Raw genomic sequence first — 25372 nt, forward strand, 5'->3', positions numbered from 1 at the left:
TTAATATTGTTCATTAAAAACATGTATGTTAAAAATGAACTTATTTTAATAATAGTAAAACTAATTTGAATACTAGTTGATATCTATCTTCTATTCCAAAATTCCTCTATATGTTATTTTGTCGCTAATGTTACCAAAGAATATATCAAATAATGTTAAACAATAAAAAATAAAAACTCTAACTCATACAGGGCAAAATTATTTTGGATATGTTACATTATCTTCCACTGTCAATCTGCCTGCTTTGTAAGATTTCATGGAGTACCCTATTCATCTTTCATGAAGACATGCTTAAGACCAAGAGGACCTCCTCAATAGCTAAAAAGAGAAAATGGAGCTCCTTGCTCCATGAATCTTCCTCTTCCTCACAATGCTTTTCTCAAACGTTTTCTTAGATTGGCAAAAAGAAAGGGAAAAAGTTATTAGGATTCAAACTCTATTGTGTACAGCATAAAAATATTTTTCAAATATTAGATTTCATCACCTGTATTTAATGTAAGCATTAACAGTAATATGTTTATTTCTTAAAGCAAAGTAGAAAAACTGCTTTTTAAATAAATTTCTGCTATAGGAAAATGGGTACAAGGTTTATTATTTAGAATAGGGGTAGAGAATCGCTCTGAACCCTGGGACCCTTAATTTTAGATTTTTTTTTTCGATAGCAAAAAATGTGGCAATTACATGATATCATCAAAGGAGATGGAGAATGAAGACATTATTTTAAATATTAATAGGACATCAATCTTGATGAATTAGCACGTTTATCTTTCTGTTTCCCAAAGAAAATTTGGGAAACAGAGAAATTTGGCAGAGAATTTTGTTATTATAATTTGGCAGTTCATTGCCAGCCAAATTTAAACAGTCCTAGAGACTGCAAAAATAGCTCTCAAACTTCATAATTTGGATCAGGGTTCTCACGCTTTTAGTTTCTCATGGATTCTTTTTGAGCTTCATTTATTTCTGTAATTTTATCTCTAAAATTAGCACAGAGAATGAGTTGTGAGGATTATGAAAAATTGATCATTGGCCTAAGAAGCTTATTATGGACCTGATAGCACAATAATAAATTGATAGGAATTTTAGATTTCTAACACTAATCTCTTAAAATACATTTAATGGTTCATGCAAATACCTTTATATGAACTTGGAGAAGTTGCCCTAAATTTTATTTTAATATCATGACAAACTAAACTGATGATCAACAGTGTCATAATGTTTTGACTGTACAGTTCTGATCCACCAGGAAAAGTCTGCACAGTATGATCAAATTATAATTTGGTGATTTGCTATATGTTATCTGTCTTGGAGACCTTTATTTTTCAAATGCTAGATATGGATCTGTCACATTTTATTTATGTGTGTTATATATGTGACATATATGTATATATTTCTAATATGTTAAGAAAATCTGATACCAGTTAACACAATCAAATTTAAATATAACCAAAGGTAAGATATCCTTAACATTTATATCTCAATAAAGTTAAATGGACATATCCTTACTTCAACAATATTTTCTGACATTACAGAACTAACAATTCCCAGAATCTTAATCACCATGTCCAATAATGAGGAATGGTTATACAGGTAATCTTCACTTAATGACAACCATTGGGACTGGAATTTCCATCACTAAACAATGCAGTCGTAAAGCATATCATGTAATGCCATATCACTTAGCAATGGTGATTGCTTGTTGCTATCAAATGAATCACCAGTTTGTTAAACAAGGGAATCTAGGCTGGTTACGGAGTGCCCAAATCACATCACTGTGGGGCCACTGTGATGGCTGGAACCTTCAGGATTGGTCATAAGTATTGCTTTTCAGCACTGTTATAAATTTGAATGGTCAATGAATGAATGGTCATTAACTGAGAATTACTGGAATATATGTGGAGATCTGTTATGATCTCTATCCTATAATATTTTACTTTGCAAAACTCTCATAGCAATATATATTCTTTGTAGACTGCATTCTTAGAAACTGTTTATACCTGCTGTCTGTTTCTTTCTTGAGTCCTATTAAATATAAAAAAAGATAATCAAAGCATCAATTTTATATTAAAAAAAATATATTAAGAATTTTTCTAATGCTTGAGTTATTAGGTATGCCTCATCCTGTATTAAATATCAAATATTAAAATATGTTGAAGATTAACAAATCTTTTACTATAATTTAATTATAATTAAATAAAAAATAAATTAAATGGTTGCAAGTCAAGGACTATCTGTATTACATAAATCAATAGTATAATTGATACTAAATGGGCTATGCTGCATTTAGAATATTGGGAATAAAACATATAGCCTATCATCACAGTATAAAATTGCTTTCACAACATAGTTGCATGGTATCCGAGAGCCTTTAGTGTTGTGTTAGTAACAATCAAATTTTATTGACTAGGCACTGAAGAAGCCAAGAAAATATCAGATTCTTAAAACTAATTTGATGTATCAATTACTACTGGACTTTTTATATCACTTTGGAGGGAGAAGTGTTTTTTAAATGTAACATATACAGTCAACAGTTTACTATGTCTTTTTCTATTATCATAACTGCATTAAAAGGAATTTTTATTTTTTTTAAAAAAATAAATATAAATTGAAAAAATCTGTACAAAAAAGAATGAATATATATGCCAATCAGAGCACAGCCAACCCCCCAGCCAATCAGAGCACAGCCAAGCTCCTAACCAATCAGAACACACCTCCATCCAATCAGAACACAGCCAAGCTCTCATCCAATCAGTTCATACCCCCACTGGCAGTTAAAAGGAAGAAACAGCTACAACCACACATTGCTCCTAGAAGCACGAAGCCGAAAGCACCAGCCTGAAGATGACGAATGAGACTTCGTCGAAACGTCGCCAAGACACTTCCAATTTTACGTGGGAGAAAACCCAAATAACCAAAGACCTACATACAAACACCGCGAAAATCTCAGAAAACATATATATATACAAATGCCCAGGAGTCGTATTTTTATGCAAATTTTCCAGCATATATATATATATATATATATATATATATATATATATATATATATATATATATATATATATCACAGTGATATATATATCACTGTCAGATTCCATTATGGTTCCATTGTCATCAATGTAGATGTGTTTTGGCTCTATACATACTTATAGGCTGAATAGGAATTACTAGCAACATCTGGCTTTATCAAATCTCTGGAATATAGGTGCAATGTACTTATGTATCTGGTACTATTGGGATTCATTACTGAGATTTCAAAAATTATATATTGCATGTGTCAATTTTCTGCCTAGTAGTATTCTGTATTCATTTATATCACCCAAATGAATAACTCCTATTGTGAATTTATACAAGCATGTTTAGAATTTTAATTAGCCTCAGAATATTGTGAATCTAAATAGAGAGAAGCCACATATATTAAGAGTTCATTTTTTATAACTATAAAAGTACTGTGTCTTACCTTTGGTTGTACAAAATGAAAATTCTGTGAAACAGAAATAGGGGCATAACCTTGAGAATCAGTAGATTTAGACTTGGAAGAGGATTTTCCATCTTTCAAAACAGTATTCAAAAATTTTAAAACTAGTCTGAAATATTTAAAAAATATATGATTACATACAAAAACTGAACATTTTTGTATTAAATTTTGTAATAAAAAAACTATAAAACTAAAGATATCTTTGGGTTGCTCATCATACTAAGATGAAGACATTTAGCAAAAAAGAGAGGAAAGGAAGGAAAAGGATGAAATCAAAAGGGCAGAAAAAATATAAAGAAAAAATATATATAAAGTAGATCCTTATAGATAAAAAGTCTATGGAATTTGCATAAGTATTGAATATAGATGTCTTTTCTCTAATCAAAGCTGTCAGTTTGACCACCTCAGAAAGTTCCATCATCTTCATCATTCATTCTTCCATTGTGGGCAATGTCAAATTTTCACCTTTGCACTGCAGTTATCATGTATAAAAACAAAGCTCCATGACTTTTTTTCCAGATTATTGATCAATTCCAAAAGAAAAGCCTCCGGTTTCAATTTTATATTACTCTTAAAACTCTTCTGAATTAAGATATGTAATTGAGGCCAAAACTCTCTAGTTATTTTCACATATACCAAGCATGGTATAATAACCCCACTTACTGATTACACTTCCAGCATAAATTTGAAGCACAATAAGGAAATTTAACTTACACCAGTCATTTAGCAACCACTTACAACAGACTTCCCAGGGGTATTTACAATATCTTTGCCCCAAATTGGCCTTTTCTTCTGGTATTTGGCAAGACTGGGCCATGCAAACAATTGGTTCACTTAATAACAATGTCCTTCACTTAACGACCATGTAGGTCACTTTATAACCACTGCAAACAAGATCGTAAAATTGGGCTGTCACATGAGTGAACGCATGCCCCTCACACACAATCCCCAGCGTATTGCAATCCCAGCAACGTCTGGCCTGTCAAGTAATAAAAATTACCATCAGAAAATCATGCTTCTTTTTATCTTAAAAAGAAAAACAGGTATGTTTCAATTAAGTTGGGCTAAAGACACTATTTTCAAAATTCCATTATATGACACAAAAGATTGAGAGAATACTGCATGACAGGTTGTTATTTTTGAAAATAAAAAAGATTTACTTTATTATTTATATTTATTACTATTTATTATTTTTAAAGAATAATAATAATAACGGCAATATTCAAAAAGATCTAAATAAGTGTTAACTAGAATTGGCTGGAAGACTGAAGCTACCAGAATATATTTCTGCAATGTAATTGCAAGTTTGATAGAAAAGATACATTGACTCTCAACTTTCAAGGTACTAAATGTCTATGGAGATTCTCAGTCATCCAGGTCATCATCATCCAAAAAACTTTAGAGCTGAAGAAGCTTCTTGGATGAGAAGCGAAACGTCTTCAAAGAAAAACAATAAAGTCCAGTTGCCTCTTGAGAAAGCACTTTTGGGACTTCCAAGATGCTAGTAATGGACCATAATAAAGATATTACTACTTTCAAAGGTAAATGACTAAATTATGCGTTTTGTTAAAAGAAAAAAGTATTTGAGTTAAGCTGTGTGTTGAGTTCATAACTAAAGTAATCTCATTTCATTTAAGGTTACAAAGCAAGTTTTTTTCAAATAAAGTACTCTTTTATCTGGAGATACTCTAACCAAGTTCCCAAATCTTTCCAGCTTTGCTGACTGGCAGGAGGGAGGGAGAGGGGAACATTCTACATGAGAGGTAGGTGAGTGCACACGTGTGCACTCCATTTCTACAAGCGGCAGCCTGGCCCAGTTCCGAACGGCTCAAGGCCCAATAGTAGGCCACAATCCAGGGTTGGAGACCCCTGCTCTAACAGACTAAATTTTATCTAATTTTCATTACATTTCATTCTAAAAATATTCCTTTGTCCAAATAATCTCAATACATTTTATTAAATAAGTTAGGATTTGTGTTATATATTAATCTAGTATTAAGCAATACTGTATTAATAGCTATAGAAGTAGTCCTCAATTTATAGCAGTTCATTTAGTGACTATTCAAAGTTACATCATTGAAAATGATTTATGACCATTCTCACTTAAAACTGTTGCAGCATTCCCATGGTCATGTGATCAGAATTCAGATGCTTGGCAGTTGGTTCATATTTATGACAGTAGCATGATCACCTTTTGCAACCTTGTAACAAGCAAAGTCAATGGGGAAGCTAGATTCACTTAACAATCTTACTAACTTAACTGCAGTGATTTACTTAACTATGGCAACAAAGGTCATAAAATGGGGCAAAATTCACTTAACCGTCTCAGTCAACAAAAATGTTGGGCTCAATTGTGGTTGTAAGTCGAGGACTACCTGTAGTCAGTTTGAAATGTTTGAAAGAAATTGCAAAACCATTAACTTACCTTCTTTTAAGGTAGAGGTAAAATCCTCCTAACACAATAATAAACAGAGCTATTCCAAAAATTGTAGCACCTGCTATAAGAGCATTGCTTAAATGTCTCAAAGCACCTAAATAAATAAAAAAGTTAATGTTAAAATATTATGTACTTCAGTTTAGATTTATAATTTTTAAGACTTCTTCCATTGTAATTGCCCTAAAATCATGTTTATTCAGAGTAAGCCCACATGATTAAATGTAGTCCTATCTGCTGCACGACTGTGAAGAAGGGCAATTTTTTGTAAAGGAATGGTGCTAACTCTTCACCATTTTCCATTATTCCACAATGCATTGCCCTCCTAGTTGTTTTTTCCAGCTGCACTCCAAAATCAGAAGCAAAGCAAGATAAATGTGATTGGAAAGGGGATTGTTAGAATAATGAAAGAATTCAGCATCTCTGCTATGACTTTCAAGCAATCTCATGTTGTCTTAATAGCTGTACAGGTGTCCCATTTTTAAATAAATTATATAGCTTTGAATATTTCAGAAGTCCTGCATTTTATAAAATCCATTGTTCATTTTAATTTTTTATGACAACTAAACAATTATAATCTCCATTCAAATATAAGTATGCAAGGATGGAAATGTGTATTAATAGAGCTTTATGTCAGAACAGAAGTCAGATAGTTAGCATTAGTCAGAAATCTGCTGAAGGTCTTCATTTCATATGATAAAGTGCAAGAGCTACAACATGATATATTGAGTCATATTCAAAAAATGGCCAGACCCTTTTTGGGAGGGAGACTAAGAGGTGAAGTTTATATCATAAACCTACAAAATATTTAAAGCATTCATTTTATCCTTTAATATTTTCTAAAACAGCTCATTTTTTCTGTTGTCCACAAATGGGTAACATTTTGGAATCCATTGTTGTATATTATTTTCGTGGAACTTGTCTGGGGTGATTTGCTTCACTTATCTTTTTTCCCCATTTACCAAGATCATTTGAGCCAGAATTGCCATTGATATTACTGATGCAGAAAACAACTGCATTAAGATTATTATTCTTATTCTAATTACTTTCTACATAGTTATTTCTGTTGAAGTATCTGTGTGGAAGAAGAGCTTTGACTTCCTGATCAGGGAGTTTCTAGATAGGATCAGGGAGACTAGAGCTTTTATTCCTGAATGTAAAACAGCCATGACCTGAGCAGACAATATGTGCGGGGTAGTGTCTTGTACTTTAATAGGGTGGGATATCTGAGCCCATCTTTGTTCAGGTTATTAACAACTTTATTCCGACACTCTACATTAACTATACTACTTTAAGAAATGACAAGAAAAATCTAAGCATCTCCAATAAAAAATAAGCTAAATTTCTAATGGGACTATGGACCATAACAAAGTTTCTTCGAAATGTAACAGGACAAGGAGGAGTAATATAATACAGCAATAGAAAATTTTTTAACAGGCCTGCTTGAGTTTTAATATCCTTTATATGATTGGAACAGACTTTGTAAAACAGATTTTCCAATTATCTTCTCTACAGCTCCCATTACCCAAAATATTTCAGGTCTGGAAGATCTTTAGAATTAGAACAGAAGTCTGAAGGGAGAAAGCTTGATAGAACTAGCCAGCCCTCAAAACGATACAGAAATATCACTTACGATTTATGCTAATAATTTAATATATATGAATTTGTGAGACATATTTTTTATGTTAATAATTTGCTTCATCAGATCAGAATCAATAAATTCACTAGATTTGAAATCCTTTTGTTGGTTGCCATGGAGAATTTACTATATGTAAGGTATGAAACCAGTTTCTTTCCTTTTTAAATTTACAAAACTGAATATATATATATATATATATATATATATATATATATATATATATATATATATATATATATATATATATATATATATGATGTTTATTGGTCAACGATACTTTTAAACTGAAGAAGTTATTCAATTTATACATTTAACTGTGTATTAAAGCTATTATTTCTTAAAAAATAAATACAATGAACACAAAAATAAACCTACCTACTGATATTGATTCAGTTTTATGTTTTGCTGATCGCTTGGTTCTTTCAACAGTTGATGATGGGCCATTAAAAATATCTTTGTGGAAGTAGATTAAGTCTGGAAAACCCTCTTTTTTAACAAGCCATTTTACCATCGGTATTTTTAGAGATGACATTTCAAGTGCTTTCGGACTAAGACTAAAATACTTCTTTTTAACTCTCTCTGAAGATGGCAACAGATATCGCAACATTTTTTTCACTTGGGTTAATTGCTGTGTCTGATATTTCTTTGAGCTAAAAAATTCTTGCTTCATACATATTGTAATTGTTAAAAACTTAAGATTTATTGTGGAAAAATGCATATAGCAATTTTTGAACAAAGTCCCACTTTCATTTTCTCCAAATTTACTTTCTTTTCTGAGAATACTGCCCCATTTTTGTATTAAATGTTTGTCTCTATAAATTTTTGTTTGAAACACAGGGTTTTTTTTCTTTTGAATGTTAAACGTCTTTTTATGAGTTAAGTATACCTTCTGTATGGGCCTATTTTTTTGGTAAGTGAATAAATTTCTGAATTGAAGCTTCTGATTTGCATAAATTGATTGTTTATTTCTTGTTTTCCGTTTCCACATCTTGATTTTTTCTTTAATATTTGTTTTCTGTTGTAAACTTTTAAATCCTATATATATATTTCTTTCTCTATTAAATATTTTCTGTTCATCAGAAACTATTCTGTGCAAATTTTTACTGTACTCATTTGTATTCACTTTACAAATTGTTTCTTTCACAGAAGCTAAAAATCTCTCAATACTATTTTTACATTTTTCTTTTAAAATGTTTCTTTCAATATGCTCTTTTCCTTTATGTTGCTTTATAAATTTTAACATTATACTTCCCAAGCTTTTCTGACTTTTTTGCAACAGTTCTTCACTTCTTAATATATTTGCTTGATGTGCCGTATAACTCATTGGTGATTTGGTTTCCATGTATTTACATCCATTTTCAAAATATGATGCATGTGATTTGTTATCTTCAGATTTCTTTCTCACATTAATATGCCAATTCATTTTTACTTTACAATTTTTAAGATTTGCATTCATCAACATATTGAGTCTCCTTAAATAATTTCTTTCCCTCAAAATGTAACTAAATGTTATTAAATGCTTTTTTGAAATTTGTATGCTTGTTTTTCTGTTTCCAACTAAATACAGATTTATTTTAAACAGAACTGCATATTCTTGTTGATGGTTCTTAATGGCACTTTTGCCATGAATTTTGAAATTCATTCTGAAGCTTTTGTAATTTCTGTTGTCCTTTTTCAGTGTAGACTGTTGTAAGATTCTATTCACTGATATTTTGTATGAATCATTATCAGATGCTATTAATAATTGTTGATACTCTTTTAAATGCCCTGCAACAAAGCAAATAACCCTAGTTTAATTAAATATTTCAAATCACATTATCATAAAGCCAGGATTATTATCTAAGACTTGTTTTAATAATAGTAATGGTTTTGGACAAAATAGCTCCCTTGTAAGGCATGTGATACTATATACCAACAAAAGTTTCAGAGAATTTTAACATTATTACATTAGATTAACTTGCTTAGGTTTAAAATTGTAACTACAAAAGCAATTTGGATGATGTCTATAGGGATGGTATGGGGTGATGCATCCATCCTTGTTTTTGATTACTCGGCAGCTTTCGATACCATCAAGTTTCAATATCATCCTCCTGGCCTGACTCTGAGAATTGGGGATGCATTATGTTACTGGTTTGGTTCCTTTCTGAGGTCAATTCCAGTTGTGTTGATAGGGCAGGAAGAAATTCAACCTGCAGTCCCTATCCTTTGGGATGTCTCAGGACTCCGTGCTTTTTCCCATCAATGTCTTCTTAAACCTGCTGGATGAGGCCATCCTATGATTTCAGGTGACGTTTCATCAGTATGATACCAGCTTTATATAGTTTCATTCCATACAGTATTAACCTTGTGAACTCTCAAGCTTCCTCCCTCCGTTATATATTCAAGATGGACAGTATTTAATATTTGTTATGTATATGTATTTGTTATGTATATGTATATACACATGTTGTATATAGTATGTTTAGGTGTGTGTCATGTATGTGTTTCACTTTGAGAGCGGGGAACTAAGTTTCATTTTTGATGTGTGCCGTTGTGCCCACAGTAAAAAAAATGACGATAAAGGTTATCTTATCTCTATCTCAGGTTGTTTGAGTGATGCCATGGAGATTTTTCTCAGTGCTTGAAACAAATATCAGGTGCTAGAAACAAGTATCAATGCTAGAAATAAATATGAGGTTTCTTGCTCTACCCTAGCAAGGCCAAACAGGTCTAGGTTTTTGGACTTTCGTCTTTGATTCTGGATGGGGCAGCATTGCCTCAGACAGAATTAGACTGTCAGTGGAATCCTCCCAGACTTATAGCTTCTGCTCGATTAAAAGATGGCAGCCATAGTAGGATGGCCAGCTTTTGGATTATGCATCATTTGCACCATTTCTGGACAAAGAGGCCATACTCAGTCACTTATGCTCTAGTGGCCTTTGATTGCAAAACTGCCATGTGTTCTACATGAGGCTACCCCTGAAGAGCATTTCAGTCAATATAAAATGCAGCAGGGTGAGCTGTTTACTTACATTCCATCTTTATTATTTCTACAAATAACTCAAGGCAGCACATGTGTAGAATGTACTTTCTTCCTGCTATTTTCCCACAACCACTCTGCGGGCTGGGAAAGAGTGACTGGCCCAAAGTAGCCAGTTGCCTTTCATGACTAAGGTGGGACTTGAATTCAGTCTCTTGCTTTCTAGCCTGATGCCTTAACCACTAGATCAAACAGGCTCTTATATTATTGTCTTATTAAGTCAAGTTGTCTTAAAATTGCCAATTGTTTGGTGCATAGGCCACCTCTACTACCATATGGGAGCTGCACTGGCTATCAGTATGTTTCTGGATGAAATTCAAGGTGGTGATAGTCATGGCTTGGGACCAGGTTATATATGGGACCATCTCTTCCCAGTTTTTTTTCTACTTATTCAGTCCAGCAGAAGGGGAATGCTCCAAATGCCATCTGCTAAGAAGTGGCATTTGACTGAAGAGGAGAGCCTTTTCTGCCATGACACCCGCCCTCTGAAATATCATCCCTCTAGAGATCAGATTGACCCTGATCCTATAGGCCAGCGGTTCTCAACCTATGGGTCGCGACCCCATTTGGGGTCGATCGACCATTTTTCGGGGGTCGCCAAAGAAGGCAATCTGCCATTTTCTCCCCTCAGGGGGCGCCGCCGCGCATGCACGCCGTGCATGGAGGCACTGCCGTGCATGCGCACCGCGCATGGGGGCACCGCCACACATGCGCAGAACATTTGTGTGACGGGTCGCCGTCACACAAACGTTGAGAACCACTGTTATAGGCCTTCTGCAAGGCCTTGAAGACTTCATAATGTACATGCACTGAGGCTGCAGAGTTTGTAAGAAAGCCCATCTCCCATAAAATTCGCATCAGCTGCAGTTTTGTAAACCTTTTAAAGAAGACTTTCCTTCTCATCTGATCCCTATGGCATTTAAAGTATCCCCTTTTGCCAGTAAATTTGATTGTTCTAAAACACAAGAACAAGTTGGCAGAAAAGAATCTCCTCTCGCAAGAAAGTAAAGACTAAATCCTTACAACAACACAGCAAAGTCTGTTGTTCTAAGTACTGTTACCAGTGTTTAAGCACATGCATTTCCCAATTGCACATAAATACTGAAGAGTATTTTTTGAAACAAAGTATTTTGTGACTCTATATCCATTAAGACTAAATCTCATTAAAATAATGTGGCTTATCTCTGAGCAGATGTAACAGGAGTTCATTGCTTATACCCTTGTCTAAGAATTAGTACAGTACAATCTTTTTTAGTATGCAGCATTTAGTAGCATTGACATTTAACAAAAGTGATATTGTAGATTCTTGGGTAGTTTTTACCAAAGTCCAGTGGTTTTTCAGTTACTTAATGAAAAGTTGAGTAATCAAAATTTCTAGAAGGTAATCACAGCAGTTGCTTAAATAGGTATCAACTATTCACAGTGTAAAGCATATTTTCACTTATTTCAGATATACAATGGATTTTTTTATTTCAGTTCTGATATAGTGTCTGATTTTCACCACAGGACAGGTAGTTTCAGTTCAGCTGTATCTACAATAGTATAAACCTAACTCATTAAAATTCCAAGTCCAAACTATAAATATTTTCATTCTCAGATTTTAAAGTCATTCATAGCATTGAACAGATTGCTTTTATGCTGATTTTCCCATATTGAGAATGGCAAGAACTATTAAACTGGAACCAAACTACTCATCTCCCGTATTTATTTAGACGCTTAAAGTCATTACTTTTAACTTCATACTCTTATTACAAAAGATGACTTTCAAATTCTACTAAGCTCCTCATCCGCCGAAGACTCTATGCTTTCCTCAACTTGGCACCTTCCGAGAGAATAAACCTTCGCGATCCATAATTCCCAGCGATTCAGCTGAAGTAGATAGGTTTTATATGGTCCTCACCTGGCCACGCTTCACAGAGAAGCAGACGGCCCCATTCGGACCACTCCGTGAACGGCGCCAGAACTAGGAATGCGACCATAAGGGCTCGAGCTCTTAGCATGGCTTTTTTCCGCGCACGATGTTCTCCCAGCCCGCCATGGTGGCTCTAACGGTCCTTCGAGCTGAACGAACAAGCGAACGCCACGAGAGACGGCAAGAGAGGCTACCGCGACGATTCTGACCTCGCGCGCGAAGAAATTGGCGGGCTTATCAACGCTTGTTGTTAAGGTAGCGCGAGCGGGGCGGGGCTTCAGGCAGCCCTCTGTCCTATTACATTTCGAGAGTGCCTAAGACAATTCAAATACACGCTTTTTACATTACTTACCTGGTCTCTGGCTCTAGTGAAAGGCCGAAACTTCAAGTGAAATGAGCCTTCACGCGGTTTCCCCCCGGTCCGTTGTTATTGATGTGCGTATCTTTTGTAGTTGATAAATTTCCTAGGAAGAGCAGAAGTGTTCAAATTTTAAATCTGAAGACAAATAATTCAGAGAAATAAAAACAAGCCAAGAAGCGGCACTGAAAGGTTTCACAGAAAGCTCTGCTTAGCCATTGTTTTCTCATTTTTAGACACATAATACAAAGACTTAACTCTTGGGAAGTCTATAAAACTGGGAAAGATGGATGGACTTAGTTACTGAGGCAATGAGTGCACCATTGGAAGATATGAAAGTTAGGAACAGTTAATCATGAAGAAAATCCATCTGTGTAATCATTAAAAGTCAACACTGATTATGGCATATAATCAAAAATTTCATGTAACTGAGTTTATGGAGGCCTGTTGGGAATATTTTCCATTTGGAACTATTCTATTTTTGTAATAGTTTATCTATCAATCCATCCATCCCACTTTATTATTTTTATATTTTATTTTTATTTATTAAATTTTTAGGCCGCCCATCTACACTATAAAGTGATTCTGGGCGTCTTATAAATAACTCAGGATGGCCAACATACCTCTTTCTTCCTTCTATTTTGCCCAAAACAACAACCCTATGAGGGGGATTGGGCTGAGAGAGTGATTGGCCTAAAGCAGCAGTCCCCAATCCTTTTGGCACCTGAAACTGGTTTCATGAAAGAAAATTTTTCCATGGACTGGGAAGGAGAGAGATGGTTTCGGTTTTGCTTGCTCGTCCACCGCTCACTTCCAGTTGTATGTCCTGGTTCCTAATGGGCCATGGACCAGTACCGATTCGGGGTGACTGGTCAAATATACCTGATCAATGAGAATATCATTTTTGACAACTAACATTAGGATGCAGTGTCATACCTATTGACCAATCCCTTTAAATTCAGCAGGACTACTTTTGAATAGACACCTGCAGGATTGGCTCTTAAGATGCTAATTTATTTCAGACAATTCTCTGCAATATTGTACATTTTTAATTTTTTTATTGTTCCTCATTAATGATACATGGCTTCAAAATCAGAAGTTCAGATAAAATCAACTGATGTATATTCACTGTTCAGCCCTGATATTTTCATATTAAAGGTGATACATAGTATTATTTTTGAAATAGTAATCACAGTAATGCTTACTGCAGTTCTCCACTGCCAGTTTTATACTATACAAATTATCAATTCTGCCCACAAGGTGGTGCTCTTTCAAACATAATATATTTGCTTTGTATATTTGAAGTGATTTTGTCCAAAAAATATTTCAGCTCTATTTTTCAAAGAAAAGATTAAGACTTTATTTTAAAGTATTCGAACAATACTTCAGCCAATTTTCTTCATATAAGTTACAAGTTTTACAATACAATATTTCAGTTCAGCATCCCAACTATTCTTTTCTTGGTCTTAATATATTTATGTTTTTCTTCAGATTTTGTATTAACTGTTAAATAGAATATGATAACTACTGTCTAATTTGATCTCCCTCTTCCTTTATTTCTTCACATTCAGCTGACAAAATAACAATTTAAAAAGTTACATGTACTAGAAGGTATACATTTGTGGAGTCTGTAGTGCTCTTTGAGCTTGGTTGCTTGCTTTCATACATTTTATTACAGTACCCAACTAGGTAACATCATCAGTGCAAGTGAATGGGTAGTTTGCTCCTTGATATATAGTAGCTTGCCTGCCACTGTTGGTGGGTGTGGCTTTGTTCTTGATAGTTCCTTGGTTAGGGTATTGATTTCTATGTGATTCTTTGTCTGGTATTAATCCCTGCTTACCTAGGTGTTTGAGCTGGAGAGGATGTGTTCTAGTCTTTTTTTCCCCTTCTTATTACCAAAGGTTCTTTTTCAAAAGGCAATTGGACTTTGCTTTTCCTTGAAGACATTTCAATTCTTATCCAAGAAGCTTCTTCAGTTCTGACTAAATGATGAAGAATGGAAGAATTTATATTCCCTGCAGTCATCTGGTTGTCATCTGAGAGTTGTTGAGGCCACTTGGAAGTTTATCTGTGCCCTCAGGGTCACCTGAATAGTGTAAATGGATGTGGAACCTTCTTGGAACTGCTGAAAAGATTGTGTTGAAAACAGGAGATAGGTGGTGTCGTATCCCTCCCCTCTGTTGAGAGAGTTCTGATCAGTCTTAATGTATGTAGCCTCTTTGACCCCTCTTTCAAACTAGTGGTCCTCTCTGTCCAGAATATAGACTTTGCTGTCTTCAAAAGAGTGACCTTTGTCTTTCAAATGCAAATGGACTGCTGAATCTTGTCCTGATGAGTTTATTCTCCTATGTTATGCCATGCATTTATGAAGTGGTTGTTTTGTTTCTCCAGTGTACAGATCTGTACATGTCTCACTGCATAAGGGGGGGGGGAATATGACACCATCTATCTCCTGTTTACAACACAATCTTTTCAGCAGTTCTAAGTAGATTCCACACCCATTTGCACTCCTCCAAGTGGCCTCAACAACTCTCCAAAAGAGTGCTAATGATCAGATGACTGCAAGGAATATAAATCTTTCCATTCTCCACCATTCAATCAGAACTGGATGAGAAGTGAAATGTCTTCAAGCAAAAAACAAAGTCCAATTGCCTTTTGAAAAAGCACCTGTGGGACAACCATGACTTGGAAGACTGAGAATCTCCATAAACGTCTTAGCTTTTTATTGTCTCTTAAAAGACAATAAACAGAGAACAAACCCTATACTTATTCTCATTGAAAATGTTATGTTGTTGGGCAGTTAAACATCTGCAAGCAAACAACCAAGCTCAGAGAGCACAAGGACGCCACAATTCAACCCTGAAAAACAAATATTCTCTTTTTCTTATTCAATTAAATATCTAGTTCATTGTGGGAAAAGAAATAGTACCCTAATTTTATGTAGCATTCTCCCTTGGAGGAAAGGACTGTCCCTACTGTATGTGCATTTGAAAACTAATCAAAGCGGCATTGTTCCAGTGAGTGTTTGGTCCTTAAGCTAGTCTAACATAATGGCATTTCCAATGTACTAAATTTCCATTGCATATTTTATTAGTTATATATTTGTATGTGCCCTGCTCTTATTTTGATTGGAACTGGCTAAAAAAATTGTAAAGTCAGTCAATTAGGTCTGGAGGACAATTGCTGAGAACTCCTTTGTGTATACACCTGTTATTCATGGGCAAGTTGATAGAGCCCCTGGGAGGCCCAGTGCAGGCTGTACACAAATGTTTCTCTGTTCAGGGGCTGCTTGGATTTTTGGCAGGGAGGATTTTCAGCTCCTGACTAGAGCCTCCCAGGGTCTCCCTATTTCCCAGAAGCTCCCCAACTCCTTAACTGGAACTTCATCTGCTTAACGATCTGTGCAATTGCTTAACAGCCACAACTAAGAGTGTTGGGATTGTACTCATTGAGTGAATCAGTCACATGGGCAGTCACATAGGTGTCCCCCTTAATGACTGCTTCCCTCAGTGACTGAGATTCCAATCCCAGTTACAGCCTTAAGTTGAGTACTACCTTTAGCTCCTTTTTATCTAAATGTAGTCTTGCTCCAACTATTGTTGCTGTTGTTTCAACACGACTACTTATCAACATATGGGTCATTTCCCAAGATTTATTTGTGTGGTAAGATCTCCATGCCAATCTCTGATCAAGAGCTTGCTCAGAATGTCTATTTTCATATTTATTGCTGGAGCAGAAACTCAATAGTGCCCTTGTGTGGTAAATAGTTCAGTACATGGCACTTCACATCATTATGGTTGTTGTGGGAATTCACAATATGCACCAGACATATACACTCCTGACTGTCCTCTAGGATGAGTGATTTATGTTCAACCAAAGTGAGCACATTGGTAGTGCTGTTGTGTTATATACAGTTTCCATGGAAAACAGTTCCATTGTAAATTGGTTTTTAATTTGTTTATTTAATTTATATAGCTGCCCATCTCACAAGGAGTGACTCTGGACAAATACAATTATAACTCTTGATGGGATACACTAATCAATGATTTTTACTAGCCCAGGTAACAATCCAACTCCGAAATTGGAAAAAGTGCCATATTTTGACTTATAGTCTGCCTTCTTGCCAGTTTAGTCCATATCAATATGATCATCAATTTTGTTTATGCCAGCAGTTTTAATTTCATGTTGATTGTACAGGTAGACTTCAGATAACAACTACTCATTCAGCAGAAGTTACAGCAACATTGAACAAGTGGCACTTTTGACCAGTCCTCAAGGTTCTGGCCATGCCAGCACCACTGCAGTCACATGATCACAATCTGAGCACTTGGCAACCATCTCATACTTACAATAGTTACAACAACTCTTGGTCACGTGGTCGCCATTCGTGACTTTCTCTGCCAGCTTCCCACAAGCAAAGTCAATGTAAAACCGTGTTTTCTGGTCCCAATTACTGTCACTAACCAACGATTTTACAGTAAGTATTACATTACATTTTTCATTGTGATGTAGACCTTCAAACATAGAATTCTGGTTGTTGCTGAGAAGTTAATCTTGTGATCATTGGTATGTATCACAAATCTCCCATGATCTCTTGATATGGTGGTTGTTTGCTACCATGTTCTGACTTTTGTGTCTTCTTTTTGGTACTCCATTGCCAAGGGTTTGTTTGTTTTTTGCTTCCCTGGCTTCTTCCACTGCAATATAAATCAATATTTGTTGATTTTGCTTCTTTGGTTGATGCTACTGTATGATATGTCTTAAATATTTGATCTCAAAATTTTCACTAAGCTTCTAGATGATCGCATCTCCACCATCCTCTTGTTGAAAACATATCATTGTACTATCTATGAATATCAAGTTATATTGTAGTGTATAGATAGAATAGGAAATAGTCTTCAAGAAGAGGAAAAGCTGCTACCAAGACAATAGTCAGATAAATGGGGCTTAAGTCTGGCCCAAGAAAATAATTTGAGAAAATCTCTAATAAGCTCCTCCTTAGTTCACCCAAAGATAAAGAGAGGGAGGGGGAAAAGCATATTTAGACTTGGATTCTTAATCTGATCTACCTTGTAGAACTGACATAGATAGTATATCTATCTAACTGATTTAATTAATTAATTTTCTTCCCTTGTCTTTCTGAGCTGCAGCTCACATCAGTAATTTTGAGAATAATGGCCAACTAAACATTCCTGAACATCAGTGTTAAAAAAAGGCACCTCTAAGAATACTGTGGTAGCCAAAGAAACGAACAGATTATCAAACGAATCAATGCAGAGTTCTCACAAGAGACACAACTGACACCCTTAAATTTTCCTACTTTAGGCTCTCTTTATGCAAGACCTAGCTTTCTAGAGAAGGCTGTAATCTTGGGAGAGGTAGAAAGAAAGAGAAGAAGAATGCCACCACCAGTTACAGTGGCAATGAGTACATAAAATATAAATTTAGTGACAAATTGTCACGGAAACAATCTATGTAGTTGCTAAGAGTCAGTGCTGACTTGATGGCAGATAATCAATCAAGTTCTTTTTTTTTAACACAGATATAAAATATAAGTTAAGTTGTTTTCCCTTCTCCCATTACCAATTCACCTCAATTGCTTTGCAATAGGCCCACAACCATTTTTTCTTTCCCTTGTTTTTTCTTTTGTAGTCAAATAAGTCTCCTGCCCCTCTTTTAGTTGGTTTAGATATTTCTCATAGGTCCTAGCTTTTTCTGATCTTAACTTTTCTGCTATATTTCTATAGTTTCTGATGATAGCCTTGTATCTTTATTTGGTTGTAAATGTCTCCTTCCATTGCTGTATTCTGTATTTTTAGTTTTCAGACTTTTAAGTGAAAGCTTTGGGTGCACCCATATTAATATTTTTAAATTATTCTCCTTTGTCTTGCTAGTAGGAATTGTTTATACCTGCACCCTCAATAGATTTCTCATTCTTCCCAGATCTTTTTTTTTCTGAGTTCATCAACATCTGCTGTTCTGAAATCTGGTATACAAATCTTTCTCTATATTCTTCTCCCTTTGATATTGTGAATTCAAGGATAACAGGCTCAATCTCCCCAAGGTTTCTGTCAAATTAATTTTTTCACTCATTTATTTCCTGATAGTAAGGATGAAGTCCAGTATAGCTGATCCCTTATGCCTTCTTCCAGCTTCTTAAAAATAGAGCCATCAGTAAGAGAGAACAGAATTCATTGGATCTGTGATTTTAAAGAAGTTGGATTAGTTGCCTTAGCAGAGATAATTGAAATCTCCCATTTTTACTATTCTAGGCATCTTTAAAAGTTTGGCAGGCTAGAATGAACTTCAACAACACAATATCATTATTGTGTTTTTTTCCCTTCTTTTTTTTCATCCTAATGTTTTCCTGCAAGGGCAGGGTCTGTTTTTTTTTTTTTTCAGATCAACTGAGTGTTGATCCATTGGTTGTGATAGGAATCGACTAACCAGCTTGTTGCCCAAGCCTGACATTGTCAAGAGTTGAAAGAGAGTGACTGGCCCCAAATCACTCAGCCAGCTTTCATGCCTAAGGCAGGATTAGAATTCATAGTCTTTTGGTTTCTAGTATGGTTCCTTAACCACTAAACCAAACTGCCTCTCTTTTTCTCTCCTTTATTTTTGCTCAAATACTTTCAATAGGACTTCCATGCTTTGTAGGTTTATATACATATGTATGCATTCTACATGTACAACACGATACTTCCCTTTCTGCTGAGTCTGTTCCATTTGAATAAATTACAGTATTGCTTTCCAGAGATATTCCTATCGCACAGGTTTTTGATATCATATTTGGGTTCCTGTGAGTTTTTCTGTTTGAAGTGGCTCTTGAATTTCTTTGACCCAAGTTTCTTCTGCCCTGGTCTTGGATTTCCTTCCATAGTGGACTGATTTTGGTTGCCTTTTTATTTTCTTGTTTTTCAGAGTTTCGATTTCATGTTCTCTGGCACTTACTTCTTTTTTATGTCCTTCCCTTCACTTGCCTTCTAGGAACATCTTACCTGATGCTCTTTTTCCTCCAATAATGGCACTAACCTGCACTTTCAGGAAGTAGAGTTTCTCTTCAGCGAGAAGAGAAGGGAATCACCATGAAGCTTCTTTTACTGCCCTTGCTGCTTACAGTTTATTCAGATCCCCACTCCACATTTCCCTTCTCAAAATCTCCCACAAAGCACTTATTCCTCTTTCTCTTTTACTCCTTTGTCTCCTCAGAAGAATTCCCTACTTGGGTCAATAACTATGAACTTTATTATAATGTATTATGATTTTTTAGAATTCTTATAGTTGAACTCTACAATACAGAGCAAACACTTCAATAATAAATGCACATTGCTAACAGGAAGGAATTTAGAACTATAGTGGTATCCTGTAGGATGTCAATATTTCATTATGACACACAATGATTTACAGAACCATACACTTCCAGTTTTATGTTCTGGTAATTGTGGTATTATGATTACCAGCATTACTTCTAAACACAGGAAAGAAGTGTCCTGATAGTTGTAGTTTCCCACTTCTTAACAGGTTTTAAGTAAACCAGTGACTGTCTGAACAACATTACATTAAAATTAATGCGCTACAACTTCCAATATAGTAATTAAAAATACAAATTAACAATTTTCAGTTGTGGGGTACTTTGAGATGCTGTTCTATGAAAATATGTCTCTCTGTTTTTTTAGTTATTGCAAAGAAGCATGGCAAAAGGAGGTAGAAGAGAATCTGGAGGAAAGGGATCTCAGCCATTTGCTTTCTACATTTCAGGGCCATCTCTTTAGGGTGGATAATGCTGGCAGTTTATATTATCCACTCACAGATATGTGTAATTGGAATGGCCTATAAAAAGAATAACACTAGGACAGATCTGGGCTACAGAAATCTGAATTCTAATGACAAAGAGTTAGAGCTGCTTGCATTTCTTTGCAGCCATTGAGCAGTATACCTAATCAGTATACATTGTATATGGAGGTCATTTGCCTGCAGACCGTTTCTACCAGCCAGTGATCTGTCATGCTGCCGTAGCCTAATGCCAAGATTCCTCCATGGACATCTGTTTGTCTTGCAACAGAGCACAATTAAGTTTACTTTTAATTAAGATAGAAAGGCCAAATAAGTTTCCCAGTCTCTTGCAGGCTGCCACCATTTCCCAGAAAGAATACTTCCCTCCAAAATTGCTTCTAATGTATAGATGATGACTGGCAACACTGAAGCCAAGAAAAACAAATTTCAATCAAAAGTACCATATAAATACTAAAACAATTCAAAATTATAATTAAAACTATTGAAATCAGTTAAAACTCTACTTAATATATTTGTTTAATGGCCTTTTTAAAAATGAAGAAATTAGCTGTTCAACTCCACAAAAACAGTACATTCCAAAGAACTAGGACAGCTACAAAGAAGATAAGTAGGCAACAACTGTTGCTAAAGCACCTCATATGAACTCAAGTCTGGGTGTGGGGGTGGATATGCATTGTCCATAGGGCGAAAACATATAGAAAGAAATGTATTCTGAAATAAACTGAATAAATCGTATAACTCTTTGGAAGTAGTAATCAGCACTTTGCATTTTGGCCAGAAAAAATTGGCAGCTAATTAAAGCTTTTAGTGTTTCTTTCAGTTCTTCCAAAGACTACTGCTGCTGAGTTCTGCACCAATTGAAGATTCATACTACAGGCAGATTCGCATGCAGTAATTTACAGTAGTCAAGTACAATGGTTAAGAGTGCCTGCATCAAGTTGTTCAGGTAATTTTCTTCCAAGAAAACATGTATTAATTAGTTGTTAAGTGAATCATGTACATCAATATACAGAAAACAAACAATTTCAAATTAGTTACTGTATATGTGATGCTAATAGTCTCATCTAAACAATTATGCAGATCAATTCCATTAGACTATTTGCTAATTTTAATACAGACTCAAGTGTGGTGTCATTTGATGACAGGCTCTTGATAGAATCTTGCTAAGGCAATTCAGTTGGAAACTAAAAAATTCAAAGGATAGGATGAAAGTTTTATTCTTATTAACTGACCTCACACTGAAAAAAAAACTAAGGAAGACATTTTATTGATTTAATTATTCAATTTATATGGCTGCCCATCTCAAATTCCTAACTTTAAGTAGCCTGAAACAGTTAAAAATACTGTAAAGGACATAATAAAATAAAACACAAACATAATAAGCAGCCAAGTAAAATAGAACAACTTACACAAATCAATGTAACTACTATATAGGCTTTATCAAATCTTGATGAAAAAATCAAGTATTTAATGCCTTACAAGAAGTTATCAGAGTCAGAGCCAATCAAATATTTGGAGAGACGCTGTTCCAAAAGGCAGTCACCAAGACAGAAAATGCTCACTTCTTGGGCACTGTCAGATGGCACTCCCTAAGAAATGGGATCTGGAGCATGCCTCTCCAGATCCCATGCCAAACTTAATGGGATGGGTAGATATAAACAGGGAGAGGCAATGTCTCAATCCATCACCATGCCATAAAGGGTGTCATTGGTAGCTTATAGCATTAAATATTGTCATCCAAAAACTAGATTAGGTAAGCTGTCTTTTGCAGAATGGCATTTCTTGAATAATCCTGGCAGTTCCTTAAGATATTAATATCTTTCTTAAGATATTAAAAATATCTCAACATTTATAGAGGCAATGTGTTAGGAATGAAGAAGTTAAATTCAGGTTATTATAAATAATAAATCATGATTTATATATCACAAGGATTAGGTTAGGTTTGTGAAGTATGTATCTATGAATAAAATATTGGATTGAAGCGTGAAACCAAGATTGTAAAAATTAATTCCAACACATCCCCATTCTGGTGAGGTTCAAAGGTAAAAAGATGAATTCTATCTGTTAAGAGATTTGCTTTATGTAAAGAAAATCACTTAGCTAAATTTAATTTTAAAACATTATTCATGAGAAACCAAATAATAATCCTGAGCTTTAAATGAATTGGATCTGTTGTTAAATACCTGGGTTTGATACACAAACCAGTTAATAGGTCAACTGAACTAAGGTCAAGTATATTTGAATAACAGTTTTCTTTTTCAGTATCTCCTACACTGACATCACCATTTCAGAATTCTTCTGTGTTTTAGTGGGCTAAAGCTAATCAAAAACTATTCCAGACTTTGTTTCTTTGCTGCTAGTTTTATTAAGGCAGTTTCCACAAACCAGGTATCTGTCATTCATTCATCCATCTATTCCTAAAGTCCCAATCCCTATTTCTCCAATTTTGCAGACAAACTTAGGGAGACTGTAATCCTCTTCGGTGTTCTCAGAGAGATTCATATTGGCAAAGAGAAATTTGCATTTTTCCCAGGTACAGCTATAATTGCTTTCCGCTCCAAAAAGCCACATTTTTGGGCCTCTTGCCTAGAGCAGAAAGCAGGGCTGCTGGATAAAACCAAAGGACAGCTTCTCAAGTGCTACAGTATAAAAGCACATTATAGTGTTTTGTTTCCAGCCAAGGAAAACCAGGAAAAAGATTCTCAAGTTTTGCACTAATGTAGCCATTCTCTTTTAAACCTTTTATTATTTTCTGGCCTAAATCCAGGGTACCTCAATTCTTCAGCTACTGTCTCAACTCATCAACTGAGATTCTTAGAAAAGATAAACTTCTGAACTTAACCTTGACTAAATTGTAGCCTTCCACACACAGTAATTTAATTCCATTAAAATGAAAGTTTACATTTTTATACATTTTTTTAACTTTTATTTTTGCATTTATCTCTTTTTCTATCAAAGTCAACATCCCTTTATGGACTCCTCTTCTGGATTTAACAATGTTGTAAATTTTATCCTCCTGTAACCAAGTCTGAAGTCCATGTTTCTCAAGCAAACCCTATTCTTGATGTTGGTGAGTTGGCTGCAACAAATTGTCCCATTCTGAGCTAAAATAATCAAAAGCATCCAAAATCCAATACTCCAAACATGATTCAAACCTACCAGTCAAATTCCTCACTCTAGTCAAGTCTTAATACTCAAAAGCTTTGTTCTTCTGCATTGCTATCATTTTTGTGTTTTATTTATTGAATATAGAATCTATGTTGAGAATCTAAAATTTTGATAACCTAAGGTCCTTTCTCCTCAATAATAATTGCATTGCAATCTGGAGAAGATGGAAACAACTTTTGGCTCCTAACCATTTCCTCTTCTTCCATTCCTTGATCATCTGAGAAAGTCTATGCTTGGGAAAGCAGCTGTAGTCATGACAGCAGTGCTTCCCATCCCATTTCCAGGAGGCTCAGCATAGCACATGTTTTTTTCAAAAGGTTGTGAAAATTCAGAACCCTAGAAACCTGAGAGATGGGCTCATGCATGCATGCATTTACTCACAAGTAAGCCGATGTTCAAGATGCCTGGCTGAACCCTTGTGTATTCAAGGATGTGTTGATATCTGGAGGGGGCCTCTCATCATCCAGACCCTTAGCTTACAGAAGCAAACACTAAGACACTGTATGGGGGTGTGTGCAGGAGAAAAGGAGATAGCAAACCGCATATAGGCAAGGAAGCAGAAGGCGATGTCCGAAGACTGATTGCTATTACAGGCAGACCAGACAACTAGCAGCAAATCCCGGAAGAATCCTTTGGCAGGTTAGCTGGAGTGCTCAGAAAGCAACATTGCTTAAGAGCAATGGGCTCAGCAGCAACTAGAAGAGGAGCAACCATGCTGAAACTGCATCTCATCATAACTAGCACAAGAACTTTTGCAGAAAGACAAAGGTTTTATACTATTTTATAAACTTTGAGACTTTTGTCTGATCTGAGCATTACAGACTAAATATTAAGGACATAGTTCGTGGCAACATCACCTTACAAAGTCCTACAACAGGGGTGTCAAACTCAATTTCATTGAGGGCCGCATCAGCATTGCGATTGCCCTCGGGGGGCCAGGTGGCTGTAGCCAGGGTGGGTGTGGCCTACTTGGTGAGTGTGGATGGAGTGGGTGTGGCCTATTGAGTGGGCATGGCCAGCTCTACATCGTTCGATTCAAGGGTGCCTGTGGAGGTCTGGGCAGGAGTGGGACAGATCTGAGGGTCTCTGGTGGTGGGACCGGGGCAAATGCCAAGGCATGGTCCACTGGAAGAGCCTCACTGCCTTCTGAAACCCCTCCGCCGGAGCCCATCAAGCCGGATATGTGAAGTAGGCGAGGGCCATTTGCTGGCCACTTCCAGGTGATGGTGCATTTCTTCATTCCTCACAAAGGGTGACACCTCCCCAGCATGCACCCAGAGGGTGGGGCCGACGCGGCAGGGGCTGGTTCCTCGCTGTTTCCAGATGACCTTGTAGAGCTAAGACTGAATGAGTTTCAGCATAGATGGCCACCACAAAATTGTACATTGGCTCCCGGCCGACCTGGGCCAGGGCCAAAACAGTGGGGACCGTTCCCTCACTGTTTCCAGGATGGCTTCGCAGGCCACATGAAACTACTTCACGGGCCGCATCTGGCCCCCGGGCCTTGTCTTTGACATGTCTGTCCTAGAAGGGTGTTGTTGACCCAGAGGAGTAAGCAGGGGTGTGCTGC

General features: G+C 35.7%; 1 protein-coding gene across 9 annotated transcripts in view; it reads right to left on the minus strand.

The window, feature by feature from the left end:
- LOC120297349 overlaps positions 1-25372 on the minus strand; it is a 41879-nt gene that overhangs the window by 885 nt on the left and 15622 nt on the right. For 5 of the 9 annotated variants that reach the window (XM_039319896.1, XM_039319900.1, XM_039319898.1 and 2 more), the window contains 5 exons: positions 12832-12943; positions 7924-9315; positions 5901-6006; positions 3458-3584; positions 1995-2019 (listed from right to left, as the gene is read on the minus strand). In XM_039319896.1, the coding sequence (XP_039175830.1) occupies positions 1995-2019; positions 3458-3584; positions 5901-6006; positions 7924-9190 (1525 nt within the window). In that variant the 5' untranslated portion in view covers positions 9191-9315; positions 12832-12943. The other 4 variants (XM_039319899.1, XM_039319893.1, XR_005553771.1 and 1 more) reach the window with 4 other exon arrangements.

The sequence above is a fragment of the Crotalus tigris genome, unplaced genomic scaffold, assembly GCF_016545835.1.
Source record: "Crotalus tigris isolate CLP2741 ecotype Arizona unplaced genomic scaffold, ASM1654583v1 scf7180000023617.9722795, whole genome shotgun sequence".
Lineage (NCBI taxonomy): Eukaryota > Metazoa > Chordata > Lepidosauria > Squamata > Viperidae > Crotalus > Crotalus tigris.